This window comes from Sinocyclocheilus anshuiensis, unplaced genomic scaffold (assembly GCF_001515605.1).
Source record: "Sinocyclocheilus anshuiensis isolate Anshui unplaced genomic scaffold, SAMN03320099.WGS_v1.1 scaffold2198, whole genome shotgun sequence".
In the NCBI taxonomy this organism is placed as follows: domain Eukaryota; kingdom Metazoa; phylum Chordata; class Actinopteri; order Cypriniformes; family Cyprinidae; genus Sinocyclocheilus; species Sinocyclocheilus anshuiensis.
In genome coordinates, this window is record NW_015560625.1 from 269,817 (window position 1) to 283,087 (window position 13,271).

At 36.0% G+C, this 13,271-nt stretch overlaps 1 protein-coding gene across 1 annotated transcript in view; it reads left to right on the top strand.

The window, feature by feature from the left end:
* Positions 1 to 13,271, top strand: part of LOC107681920 (receptor-type tyrosine-protein phosphatase mu) — a 250,840-nt gene that overhangs the window by 84,231 nt on the left and 153,338 nt on the right. The window contains exon 4 of the mRNA XM_016478293.1: positions 8,145 to 8,223. Within this exon, the coding sequence (XP_016333779.1) occupies positions 8,145 to 8,223 (79 nt within the window). The remainder of the gene's footprint in view (positions 1 to 8,144; positions 8,224 to 13,271) is intronic.

A 13,271-nucleotide genomic window follows, 5' to 3' on the forward strand; every position in this document is an offset into this window, starting at 1 on the left:
TGTTTGCTAAAATTTTTCAAGATGTATTTGTGTAAATATATTTTCTTCCAATATTTTTTGTCCATTTTTGCATATCTTGAAATATATTTAAAAATATATATTTTGCCTTTCATATACTTCAATTTGCATTTAGCCTAAATGTAGCCTGCTGTAAGATTGGAAATATATTTTTTGCCCCTGAAATACATTTTGAAACTACTGTAAATATATATCCATATATATATATATTTTGCTTTAGCTGAAATTGAACTTGCGGGGTGTACTTTTTATTTATTTATTTATCATATTTTATTATATCATATCATATTTCCATGCAATTATTATTACTTGTTTGTGAATCTTTGCTTCATGCATTTTTATTATAATGTAAGTTTTATGTGTTTGCATTTTTAAAAAGGTAGTTACAAATGACCATCTGCTGAAATTCAAAACAAAATCATTTTAACATGAGAAAAAAAGCTGCTGAAGCAGAAGAAGTCCATGCAACCCTGATCTGACCTGAAGTTCCTCATTCACAAACACAAACACACATGTAACCCTCAGATTAACAACAGCGAGCATGTAGTGAGTACGGCGGTAAACGGAGACTGTCCGTCTGTGGTTTTAACCTCAGCAGCCTGAAATATGTTCCTTCACTGGTGTTCATGAAAACATCCAGCGCATTTGTCAGGAAGACTAACCCACACAGCATTCCGGCTTTGGGAGCGGTTGAACATGCACATATCTGACATTGATGAGTATATCGGGCCGCGGGAGACGCCCATGTGTTGGCGCCTGTATTTCCTTTCTATTCTTAGAGATATTTCCATCCCGTCTGCATTTAGGAATGATCTCAAATGCTGCCCGATTAGCTCAACTGGATGATGTTTGATCTCTAACTAGCGTGTGTTATTAAGGCTCTTGAAAGGATTCCACATGCATCGCTCTGTGTGATAAGAATAGAGCGAATGTGTATCTAATTAGCGACGTCAGGATAATTATAGGTTGCTTTAATTGCACAGTATCGTAAGTGATCGTCAAAATGAAACCACCTGGTGCTTTGGACATTATTTTGTAATTACAGTCTCGATTTGATGTTTTTCTCACAAGAAGGACACAGTTGAATCCGCCATGCTAATTGATGCGTTCAGGTCAGCGATCATAACTTTTAATTGATTGTGACAGGCGTTTAGTTTTTATGCGTTCTGCATCTGACCCGTTCAGACGTCCTCGAGAGCATATTTGTCCTTTGACTCCGGGAACAGTGGCTTTACTGGTTAGCTCAGATTTAAGTGCAACCTAATGTCTTCAGTCCTGAAATGCTAATTATAATTCATGTGTAATGATATTAGCGCAATGAGAAGTTTGTTTACTTCTCGACATGCTCGTTCTGAAAAAAACAAAGCTTCATCTGAGTGTTTGCGGGGGCTGCTGTGTGTCAAGCTGGAGTCAGACAGAAGATCCTGTTGTTTTAATCTTTAAAGAGTCAGTCAGTTTTGTTTCTATAGTGCTTTATACAGTACATATTGTATACATTGACAGAGCGATGAGAGCTCAAACGCCACCCTGAGCCTTCACATTCTCTTCATGAGACAAGACTGAGATGATAATGAGACTCGTCTGAGCACTGCTTTCACCTGTGTGACAAAGCTCATCTCTCTTCTCATCTTTTCTCATTTTCTTCTCTTGTCTCATCTCATCTCAGCTCTCATCTAGTCTCATCTTGTCTCGTCTCATCTCATTCTCTACTCTTGTCTCATTTCAGCTCTCATCTAGTCTTCTCTTGAATCTCTTGATTCATCTTGTCTCGTCTTGTGTCATTCTCTACTCTTGTCTCATCTTAGCTCTCATATAGTCTTGTCTCCTCTCACCTCGTCTAGTCTCATCTTGTCTCCTGTCGTCTCATCTTCTCTCATCTCATCTTGTCTCACATCTTGATTCATCTTGTCTCACCTCTTGATTAGGGCTGCACGATAAATCGCATGCGATATTTAACGCGCATCTTATCAGTAAAGCCGTGCAGCCCTACTCTTGATTCATCTTGTCTCATTTGCTCTTTCTTCTCATCTAGTCTCATCTCTTGATTCATCTCATCTCATCTCCTCACAATCTCTTGATTCGTCTTGTCTCGTCTTGTCTCATTCTCTACACTTGTCTCATCTAGTCTTCTCTTGAATATCTTGATTCATCTTATCTCACCTCGCCTCGTCTCATCTCATTCTGTACTCTTGTCTCATCTCAGCTCTCATCTAGTCTTCTCTTGAATTTCTTGATTCGTCTCATCTCATCTCGTGTTGCCTCACCTCATCTCGTCTCAACTCATCTTGTCATGTCTCATCTCAGGTTTCATGTAGTCTTCTCTCTAATCTCTTGATTTGTCTCGTCTCTTCTCATCTAATCTCGTTTTGTCTCGTCTCATCTCATTCGCTGCTCTTGTCTCATCTCAGCTTTCATCGAGTCTTCTCTTGAATATCTTGATTCGTCTCATCTCATCTCGTGTTGCCTCACCTCGTCTCGTCTCGACTCGTCTTGTCTTGTCTCATCTCAGCTTTCATCGAGTCTTCTCTTGAATCTCTTGATTTGTCTCTTCTCATCTCATCTCATCTCGTCTCGACTCATCTTGTCTTGTCTCATCTCATTCTCTACTCTTGTCTCATCTCAGCTTTCATGTAGTCTACTCTCGAATCTCTTGATTTGTCTCGTCACTTCTCATCTCATCTCGACTCATCTTGTCTCGTTTCATCTCATTCTCTACTCTTGTCTCATCTCAGCTCTCATCTAGTCTTCTATTGAATATCTTGATTCATTTTGTCCCATCTCGCCTCATCTCGTCTCATCTCATTCTCTACTCTTGTCTCATCTCAGCTTTCATCTAGTTTTCTCTTGAATCTCTTAATTCATCTCATCTCATTAAACTTTGTCTTGTCTCATCTCATTCTCTACTCTTGTCTCATCTCAGCTTTCTTGTAGTCTTCTCTCGAATCTCTTGATTTGTCTCGTCTCTTCTCATCTCATCTCGACTCATCTTGTCTCGTTTCATCTCATTCTCTACTCTTGTCTCATCTCAGCTCTCATCTAGTCTTCTATTGGATATCTTGATTAATTTTGTCCCATCTCGCCTCATCTCATCTCATCTCATCTCATTCTCTACTCTTGTCTCATCTCAGCTTTCATCTAGTTTTCTCTTGAATCTCTTTATTCATCTCATCTCATCAAACTTTGTCTCGTCTCATCTCATTCTCTGCTCTTGTCTCATCTCAGCTTTCATGTAGTCTTCTCTCGAATCTCTTGATTTGTCTCGTCTCTTCTCATCTCATCTCGTCTTGTCTTGTCTCGTCTGATCTCATCTCATCTCATCTCATCTCATTCTCTACTCTTGTCTCATCTCAGCTCTCATCTAGTCTTCTCTTGAATCTCTTGATTCATCTCATCTCATCTCATCTCATCCTCTACTCTTGTCTCATGTCAGCTTTCATATAGTTTTCTCTTGAATCTCTTTATTCGTCTCATCAAACTTAGTCTCATCTCATCTCATCTCTCATCTCAGCTCTCATCTAGTCACATTTCTTGATTCATTTAATCTCATCAAACCATGTCTCATTCTCATCTAGTCTCATCTCTTGATCTTATTGTATCAAACTTTGTCTCTTCTCTCATATCATCTCAGCTCAGCTCATCTCTCCTCTTTTATTTTCTCTTACCTTCTCATCTTTTTTATAGTTTTCTTATATTAGCTTATCTCTCCTTTAGTCTCATTTCATTTGTGTTCTATCATCACTCGTCTCAGTCTTGTCTCATCTCTTCTCTTCTCTTCTCTTCTCTTCTCTTCTCTTCTCTTCTCTGAAGTGAACTCATTGCAGTCGGTTTGAATAACATTGTTACTTTAGTATAGTCAGTTTGATCTTTTAAGTCAATACTATGACTTAAAGTGAGTAATTGTGATGGTGTGACTATGCTAACACTTTGGTAGAATCTGTGATTAATATTATTGCTTCACTGAGTCATTGTTAGCCCTGTGAATAGTACTAAATGTCAAAAATGTCATATTTCTGTCTTGTTTTTCAGTTAAAATATCTTAAGACCCTTGAAACAAGATGTGTCATTGACAAGCAAAACTGTGCAAGATATTAAAACTTGTTTTCATAGATTGTATCTTACTGAATTTTGCCTTGTTTTCCTATGTTTGTAACTCGTTTATCCTTAAACGTGAAAAAATATCAAAATACACTTAAAAAATATATTCTCTGAAAACAAGCGTTAATGTATTTTGCATTGTAAAATATTTTCTTAATGCATTTAGCTTGTTATAGGATTTTTTTATATATATTTTAAACAAACAAACAAAGAAAAAGACCGGCTAGCTAAGAACAAATAAAAACCAAGAAGTCATTTTCCCCCATTTAATTATATATATATAATCTCAGCTCTCATCTAGTCTTCTCTTGAATCTCTTGATTCATCTCATCTCATCTCATCTCATCCTCTACTCTTGTCTCATGTCAGCTTTCATATAGTTTTCTCTTGAATCTCTTTATTCGTCTCATCAAACTTAGTCTCATCTCATCTCATCTCTCATCTCAGCTCTCATCTAGTCACATTTCTTGATTCATTTAATCTCATCAAACCATGTCTCATTCTCATCTAGTCTCATCTCTTGATCTTATTGTATCAAACTTTGTCTCTTCTCTCATATCATCTCAGCTCAGCTCATCTCTCCTCTTTTATTTTCTCTTACCTTCTCATCTTTTTTATAGTTTTCTTATATTAGCTTATCTCTCCTTTAGTCTCATTTCATTTGTGTTCTATCATCACTCGTCTCAGTCTTGTCTCATCTCTTCTCTTCTCTTCTCTTCTCTTCTCTTCTCTTCTCTTCTCTTCTCTTCTCTTCTCTTCTCTTCTCTTCTCTTCTCTTCTCTTCTCTTCTCTTCTCTTCTCTTCTCTTCTCTTCTCTTCTCTTCTCTTCTCTTCTCTTCTCTTCTCTTCTCTTCTCTTCTCTTCTCTTCTCTGATTCTCTGTTCTTGCCTCATCTCAGCTATCATCTAGTCACACCTCTTAATCTTGTCTTGTTTTCTTTCTTATCTTATTGTCTCATGTTGTCTCATTCCATCTCTTCTCAGCTGGTTTAGTTTCTTGTCTCACCTCTCAACTCACCTCTTCTCTTCTTATCTCCTTTACTTTCCTAGTTTCATCTCATCTCTTTTCTTATGTTTCATCTTAACTCATCAAACTTTGTCTCATCTAATCTCCCCTCTCATTTCATATTATCTCAGCTCAGCTCATGTTATCTCGTCTCTCCTTTCATCTCCTGTCATCATGTCTTCTTCTTTCTCATCTTCTTGTCTTGTCTTATGTTTTCTCATCTCTTCTCATCTAATTCTCTCCTCTTGTTGCATCTCTTTCAAATTGTCTCTTCTCTTATGTCATCTCCTCTCCACTTCTTTCATCTCCTCTCATATTGTCTTGTTTTATTTCTTATCTCATCTCATGTTGTCTCATCCCATCTCTTCTCATCTAGTTTAGTCTCATCTTATCTTATCTTATCTTATCTCTCAACTAACCTCTTCTCATCCCATTCTCTCCTTTCCTCTACTTTCATCTAGTCTCATCATCTCACCTATTCTCATCTAATCTCATTTCTGGAATCATCTTATCTGATAAAAACTTGTCTCTTCTGATCACTCCTCTCATCTCACCTCTTCTCATCTGGTCTCATCTCACCTCTTGATTCATCTCATCAAACCTTGTCTCATCTGATCTCTCATCTCATGTCTTCTCATCTTGTCTTCCCATTTCATTCATCTTATCTCTTCAAATCTTGTTTCATTTCTCCTCTTTTTTTCATCTTGTCTCATCTTCTCGCATCTCATCTTGTCTCACCTCTTGATTAATCTGGTCTCATTTGGTCTTTCTTCTCATCTCACTTATTCTCATCGAGTCTCATCTCTTGATTCATCTTCTCCCATCTGATCTCTCATCTCATCTAATGTCTTCTCATCTTGTCTCCCCATTTCATTCATCTTATCTCTTCAAACCTTGTTTCATCTCTCTTTTTTTTTATCGTGTCTCGTCTAGTCTCATCTCATCTCGTCTCCTGTCATCTCATCTTCTCTCACCTCAACTTGTCTCATTTGGTCTTTCCTCTCATCTCACTTCTTCTTATCAAATCTCATCTCTTGATTCATCTTCTCTCATCTGATCTCTCCTCTCATCTCACCTCATCTCGTCTAGTCTCATCTCGTCTCCTATTGTCTCATCTTCTCTCATCTCATCTTGTACCATTTGGTCTTTCTTCTCATCTCATCTCACCTCTTCTCATCTAGTCTCATCTCTTGACTCATCTCATCTAATCAAACTGTGTCTCATCTCTGTCTCGTCCAGGTCCGTGAGTGCGGTAAGAGTCTGCTGATGGCAGTGACGGGGTTAAAGTGATGCAGCAGCTGCAGTGTGTGTGTGTGTGTGTGTGTGTGTGTTAAAGAGAGAGAGAGTGAGAGAGAGAGAGAGAGAGAGAGAGCTGGCAGTGCTGTGTAATATTATGGTCTGTCTGAAGAACCGCACCCAGTTCCTGAAGAAGCCATTCATTCCTGTTTCTCATCTGTGCTCGTGTCCTCCAGGGGAATCCTGTCCCTCTGACCGCTCCAATTGGACAGTCAAACATCAGCATCTCTGTTTATGCTTGTTTGGGGATGGATGGCAGCAACTGCTGGTCAATTAAAACAGACTTTTATCCACATTCAATTACAGTTAAGTCCCTTAAAATGGAAGAACTTCATATACTCACTCTCATATCAGTCTAAACTCGTTTCAGAAGAAATCACTCTTCTTCATGCCGAGAAAGTGATTTAGACCGAGTCCAAATATGACTTGAAATGGATAGATTAGTCAGAATGATCATTCTGTCATTATTTACTCGCCCAGACCTGTATGACTTTCTTCATTGGAACACTTCAGCAATTTTAATGTCCAAACAACATTGGAACCCATTGCATTTCATTGTATGGGCAGAAAACGTTCTTCAAAGTATCTTTTTTTGTGTGTTTCACGGAAGAGATTAAGTCATACAGGTTTGGAATGACTTTAGGGAGAGTAAACGATAACAGAAAGATCATGTCATCTAAGGTCATATAATGGTTCATGTGGGGAACACACACACATTTGAATCCATGAGAATCTTAATCCTCAAATCGTTTTTGTTCTGTATATTTAAATATGACATCAAGATATACATTCACTGGCACTGAATGGAAAAGAACGGCAAAAACATTTTGTTCCACAGAAGAAAGTAAGTAAGTCATACAGGTTTAAAACGTCATGAGGGAGACTAAATGATGACAGAAAAAGGTTTAATCAAGTTAATCCAAGTTTGGTTTTAGAATTTGTAGGAAAAACGAGTCTTAAATAACTTAATTAGATTCTATTTTTAAATTTTAATAACTGAAGTATGGTTTTCATCATGAAAATAGCCAAAGAAGCTGGCATGCCATTAAAAACAAACCGATGACTGTTCAATTTTGAGTGAATTTGTCCTTTAAAACAATTATGGCAAAACCAAAAACATCTCAAATATATTTCACTGTATATATAATTTGATCTGCTTTATCACGTCATATTCGCGGTCAACAGCTGGCGCAGGTCAGTGTGACCATGCTGTTCCCCTGCATCGCAGAACCGGCTCAAGGGACACCTGTCACATCACACACCGAATATGCATCATAATAGCAACCTTAGCAGAGAGCAGGCATCCCAGAATCCTTCACTCGGCACTCTTTAGCCCTGAACCCCAGAGTCCGGCTGTCGAGCTGAATTGTTTGGCTGTATAAACGAAGTCTGAAGCGAGCAGATTTAGCACATGCTGCTGTAGCACCTCGCTGATAGAGCCGTGATTTACCGTGTCTATAAACGCCGCCATCTGACAGACAGCCGATTCACCGTGAGCACCCTTGGAGCCCGCTCCCCTTACGCCGCTGATTTAACAAGTTTGGTCCAATAACTAAAGCCAAATGGTGTTTTAATGAGCGCTAATGACCATTGTGAATGGTGCTTTCCTCATCTTCGCGTGGCATTGTGTAAAGCCTCACCTCCTCGAACCCTGCGGGACTCCTGTGTGTGACATTTTGAGAGCACGTCCATTTATCACTGTGCTTATGAGCTTTCTCTTTCCTCTGCAGATCGTCTTTGAAGCGGTGACCTCTGGGCAGCGCGGCTTTCTGGCCATCAAGGATGTCGTCCTCCAGGGCCATCAGTGCAGTAAGACCCGTCTCTGTCGTAAAAACACCCTCATCACCCGCTCCTTGGCCTTTTCCTGGCACCCTCCAAATATCAATATCGTCTGTCTTTCTCCAGTCATTGAAGTCGAGCCATAAAAGAGAGCGTAATAAAGAAAACAAAAGACTGAAAAGAGAAGGGAAGAAGACGATAAAGCTTTCATGTAATGCTGGAGAGATATCAGTTAGCAGGATGAATGGAGGAGGATGGAAAGGGTCAAGTGGGATTCTGCTGTCTACTTAGACGGCATCTTAAAGGGGTCATATGATGTTGCGAAAAGTAACATTATTTTATGTATTTGGTGTAATGAAATGTGTTTATGCGGTTTAAGGTTCAAAAAACACATTATTTTCCACATACTGTACATTATTGTTTCTCCTCTATGCCCCGCCTTTCTGAAACGCGACTGGAGTAATGATGCTGAAAATTCAGCTTTAATCTCAGGAATTAATTAAATTTTACAATATATTCACATAGAGAACAGCTATTTTAAATGATAATAATATTTCACAATATTACTGTTTTTGCTGTATTTTTGAGCTAATAAATGCAGCCTTACTGAGCAGAAGAGATTAAAATTCTTAATTATTCCTAATTTAGGCATATTCATAAAATAATGAATTAGTTCATTTTTTATTATGATGCTTTTCATTATTGAATTAAACATGCATTGTCTGCTGAATATTCAGCTTTGCATCACAGGAATAAATTACATTTTAAAATATGTTAAAATAGAAAACAGTTGTTTTAAAATTAAATAAATAAAATAAGTAAAATAAAATAAAAAATATAAATAAAATAAAATAAGTACAATAAAATTTAAATAAAATTGTCATTTTAAATTGCTGGGTAGTAACTGATTACATGTAATCAGATTACAAAAAAATTAAATGTATTTATATATATATATATATATTTATGGTAACACTTTACAATAAGGTTCATTAGTTAACATTAGTTAACTACTTTAGTTAACATGAACTAAGAATGAAATCAAAAAGAATCAAACTTTGTGCTTGTTAACATGAGTTAATGCACTGTGAACTAACAATGAACGACTGTATTTTCATTAACTAACATTAACAAAGATTAATAAACACTGTAATACATGTATTGTTCATTGTTTGTTCATGTTAGTTAATACAGTAAGTAACATTAACTAATGGAACCTTATTGTAAAGTGTTACCATATTTATTATACCTAATTCTTCTTTTTGTCTGTTTTAAATGAGCTTTTACTGTATTCATATGATAGAATGGCCATGAGATGCATACTTCACTACATAATATATAAATAATGCAGTTTAGAGCAGAAGTGTGCAGATGCTGATGAATGTGACTGTAACACCATTTGATTGGATTATCCTCATATGAACGGTTTATTGTTCAGTGATTGTGAATAGAATACAGATTATAGATGGTGAAGTAGATATTCAGTCCCTTAATAGCAGATTAAACCAGGAATACGTCGAGCTCAAGTGGATTTACTGAGAAAATACGGTTTCACTGGCAGTGCTCAGAGTGACATACTACTGCGTATGAAAGAAAGAAGTATGCAATATGAATTTAGGCACAAAATGGAATTGGGATACACATGGAATGCCCAGATGATCTAAAATTGCAATAGTGTATACTATAATGCACTGCACTTCACTTTTTAGGGATTTTCCCTTTTTAGGGATGAATGGACCGGACTAAACATTCTTAAATCAAAATACAAGCGAAATGACATGAGATATTAAGTATTGTTTTCTGAAAAACGTATCGAAACTAAGTGAGTTTAAGCTTAAAACATGGAAAAAAAACCTGCTAATGAGGTAAAAAAATAAATAAAATAGATTTAACCCTTGCACTGTGCTGAAAATCCTTTACCTAATTTTAACTGGCCTTTTCAAAATCATTATGCTATATAATCACCAAATATTAGATTCGATCTTTTGATTGTTTACTTTTTAATTTATTTGTGGATAATTTTAGCAATATTCACTCAAAAACTGAAGTGCATGAGCTCAGATCAACGAGGCCTATGATCAATCAGTTCTAAACAGAAACACAAACCCTGTGCTGATTGAAACAAAATCAAGTGGACAAAAAGATTAAATCCAATATTTGTTAATAATATAGCATAAGAAATTAAATTTTTTTAGGCCGGCCATTTTTGATCGGGAACACCACAAGTGTAACAAGGTGGGGAAAAAATCCCCAAAACAATAAAATAAAAAAAAAAAATAAAAAAATAAATAAATAAAATAAAATAAAATAAAATAAAATAAAATAAAATAAAATAAAATAAAATAAATAGTTTATTTATTTATTTATTTTTATTTTTTATGTTTTTGTCCAATGCAATACATTAACTAGCATTTTTAGGAAAAAGAAAATCCTCTCCAGGTCAAAATGACCAAAACACAACATATGGGTGAATTCAGAGGAAAAACAAATTTATTTTTCTGACCTCATTGGCATAAATATATATATATATATATATTTGAATTTTTTTAAGCTTAAACTTACTTAATAAAAAAAATTAAAAATACAAGACACAATATCTTCTCTCATTTTGCTTCTCAAGTAAATGTATCTTGACGTAAAATCAAGCTTGAGCTAGAAATCATTAAACATACAGTATGTGTACTGAAAATGTCCCCTGCCAACAAGTTCAGCTATTTGCACTTAGTGTAAATCAACACTGCCTAATATTTAAGACATAATGTGCATTATAGAATATATATACACACCCTGGAGCATAAAAGCAGTCATAAGGGTCCATTTTTCAAAATTGAGATATATACATCATCTAAAAGCTGAATAAATAATCTTTCCATTGCTGTATGGTTTGTTAGGATAGGACAATATTTGGCTGAGATACAGCTATTTGAAAATCTGGAATCTGAGGGTGCAAAAAAAAATCTAAATATTGAGAAAATCATCTTTAAAGTTGTCCAAATGAAGTTCTTAGCAATGCATATTACTAATCAAAAAATAAGTTTTGATATATTTACAGTAGGAAATTTACAAAATATCTTCATGGAACATGATCTTTACTTAATATCCTAATGATTTTTGGCATAAAAGAAAAATGTATAATTTTGACCCATACAATGTATTGTTGGCTATTGCTGCAAATATACCCCAGCGACTTAAGACTGCTTTTGTGGTCAGAGGTCAATATCAACATGTTTATATAGTGTTAATGAAGGATTTGTGAAGGATGATTGTGTTGAAGCTCTGATGAGTGCATGCATACGGCACAGCATCGCTCTCTGACGGTCTCGCTATCATCATAGCGGAAAGAAACGCTTCTTTAGCGATCAGAGAGAGAAGATGGGTGCTGGAGATATAAAGGTGGCTGCTGAAATATTGAAGAGCGCGAGGAAGAACGGAGACAGGCACTGATTGAATTAGCAGTGTTTCCGCGGATCAACTCAAGGTCACAGTGGCCCGAGTCAAATATTAGACATCATAACCTGATTTAAATGAGCTTTCATCTCACAGATGCGTTTGGTTTTAAATGCACATTGACCCAGATATGAGTGCGCTTTGTAGCAGAGACTAATGAGAACTCGCTGTTAAATCAATAGAGTTAAGGTTAAACTTTTAGGGGAATATTATTAGCTGAGTGCAGATTAAATGAGAAACCAATAATGATTTTTGTGTTGCACTCGTTCTGAAAAACAAGGAGGTCGAGAGGGAGATATTGATGTCGGTAATAAAACATCTTTGGCGCAGTTGAAGAGACTGAGGTTAAGATCACATTGAACCCTAATAAATGAATCACTGTGTGTGCTGTTGGATTTACAGTAAAACCAGTAGAGAGTTGTAAATGAGTGAGAAGAGCGGCTCAGATCATCTGATGAGAAATATTTGAGATCCTCTCGAGATCTCTGACTTTTGATCGTTTGGCAAATCTGAGCAGAGTTTGAGACATCGTTGAGATCTCATCTGAAACTCGAGAGATTATTGAAGTCTTTTTGGTGTTTTTGGACACACTGTGTGTTTTATTGAGCTAGAGAGAATATGAGAGATGTTTTAGTCTCGGTGAAACTAAGATTTGTTTTCAAAATACTTGTTTTAAGTATAAGCCTTATTAATTTTGTGAAAAAAGTACCAAAGAAAGATCATTAAAAACGAAAAAAAAAAAATGTAAATAAAATATTATAAATTATTTATTAGGTAAATAATTAACATGTAAATGTAACATATACATATAATATATAAATAATTAATTTAAAAATATTTATAAAGGAAACAATGTTTTATTTGATAGATTTTGTTCTTGTTTTAGGGATACAATGCACTAAATTTTGTTAGGTCTATGCTTAACAACATTTCCACTTCAAAAAAATAAATAAATACATAAAATAATTATTTTCTGGAAATAAGTTTTAATGCCTTGTGCAATTTTGCATTTTAGGTAATTATATCTTAACTTGTAGATATAGTAACTTTAAGTCAAAATAAAAAATATTGATATTTTTTAAAGGAAATTGTAGATATAGTTTGGTTTTGATGCAACAGTCATTATGCACATTATAGTGAATAAAATTCTTAGTCATGAATATGAGAAATATTTGAGTTCCTAAGGTCTTTGGCTCTCGATTGCAAACTTTGTTTTTTGTCAAAACTGATCAGAGTTTGAGACACTCTTGAGATCTCATCTGAACCTCTGCAGGAGACGAGAGCGATTATTGTGCTCTATTTCTCTTTCATCTCATTGCTGAGGATCGGTCGAGATGTTAATGAGATCTCATTCATGTCTCTCGTTTGCTGTTACATTGACGTGTTTTTGGATCCCCGCCTCCAAAGTCTCAAAAGTCAACTTGACGAGCGAGCAGGGGTTGAGCAGTTGAGAGGGCGTAGAGATGGTCGAGCGAGAGCTACTCAGCGCCGTTCTCGCGAGAGCACATTTTTGCACGCGGATACTGTTCTGTGTGCTCATATCATGTGCGCGCGTCTTGTTTTATATGCGCGAGATTTGACACTATTTAAACGCCATAGAAATCATTCTAATATGCTGATTTGCTGCTCAA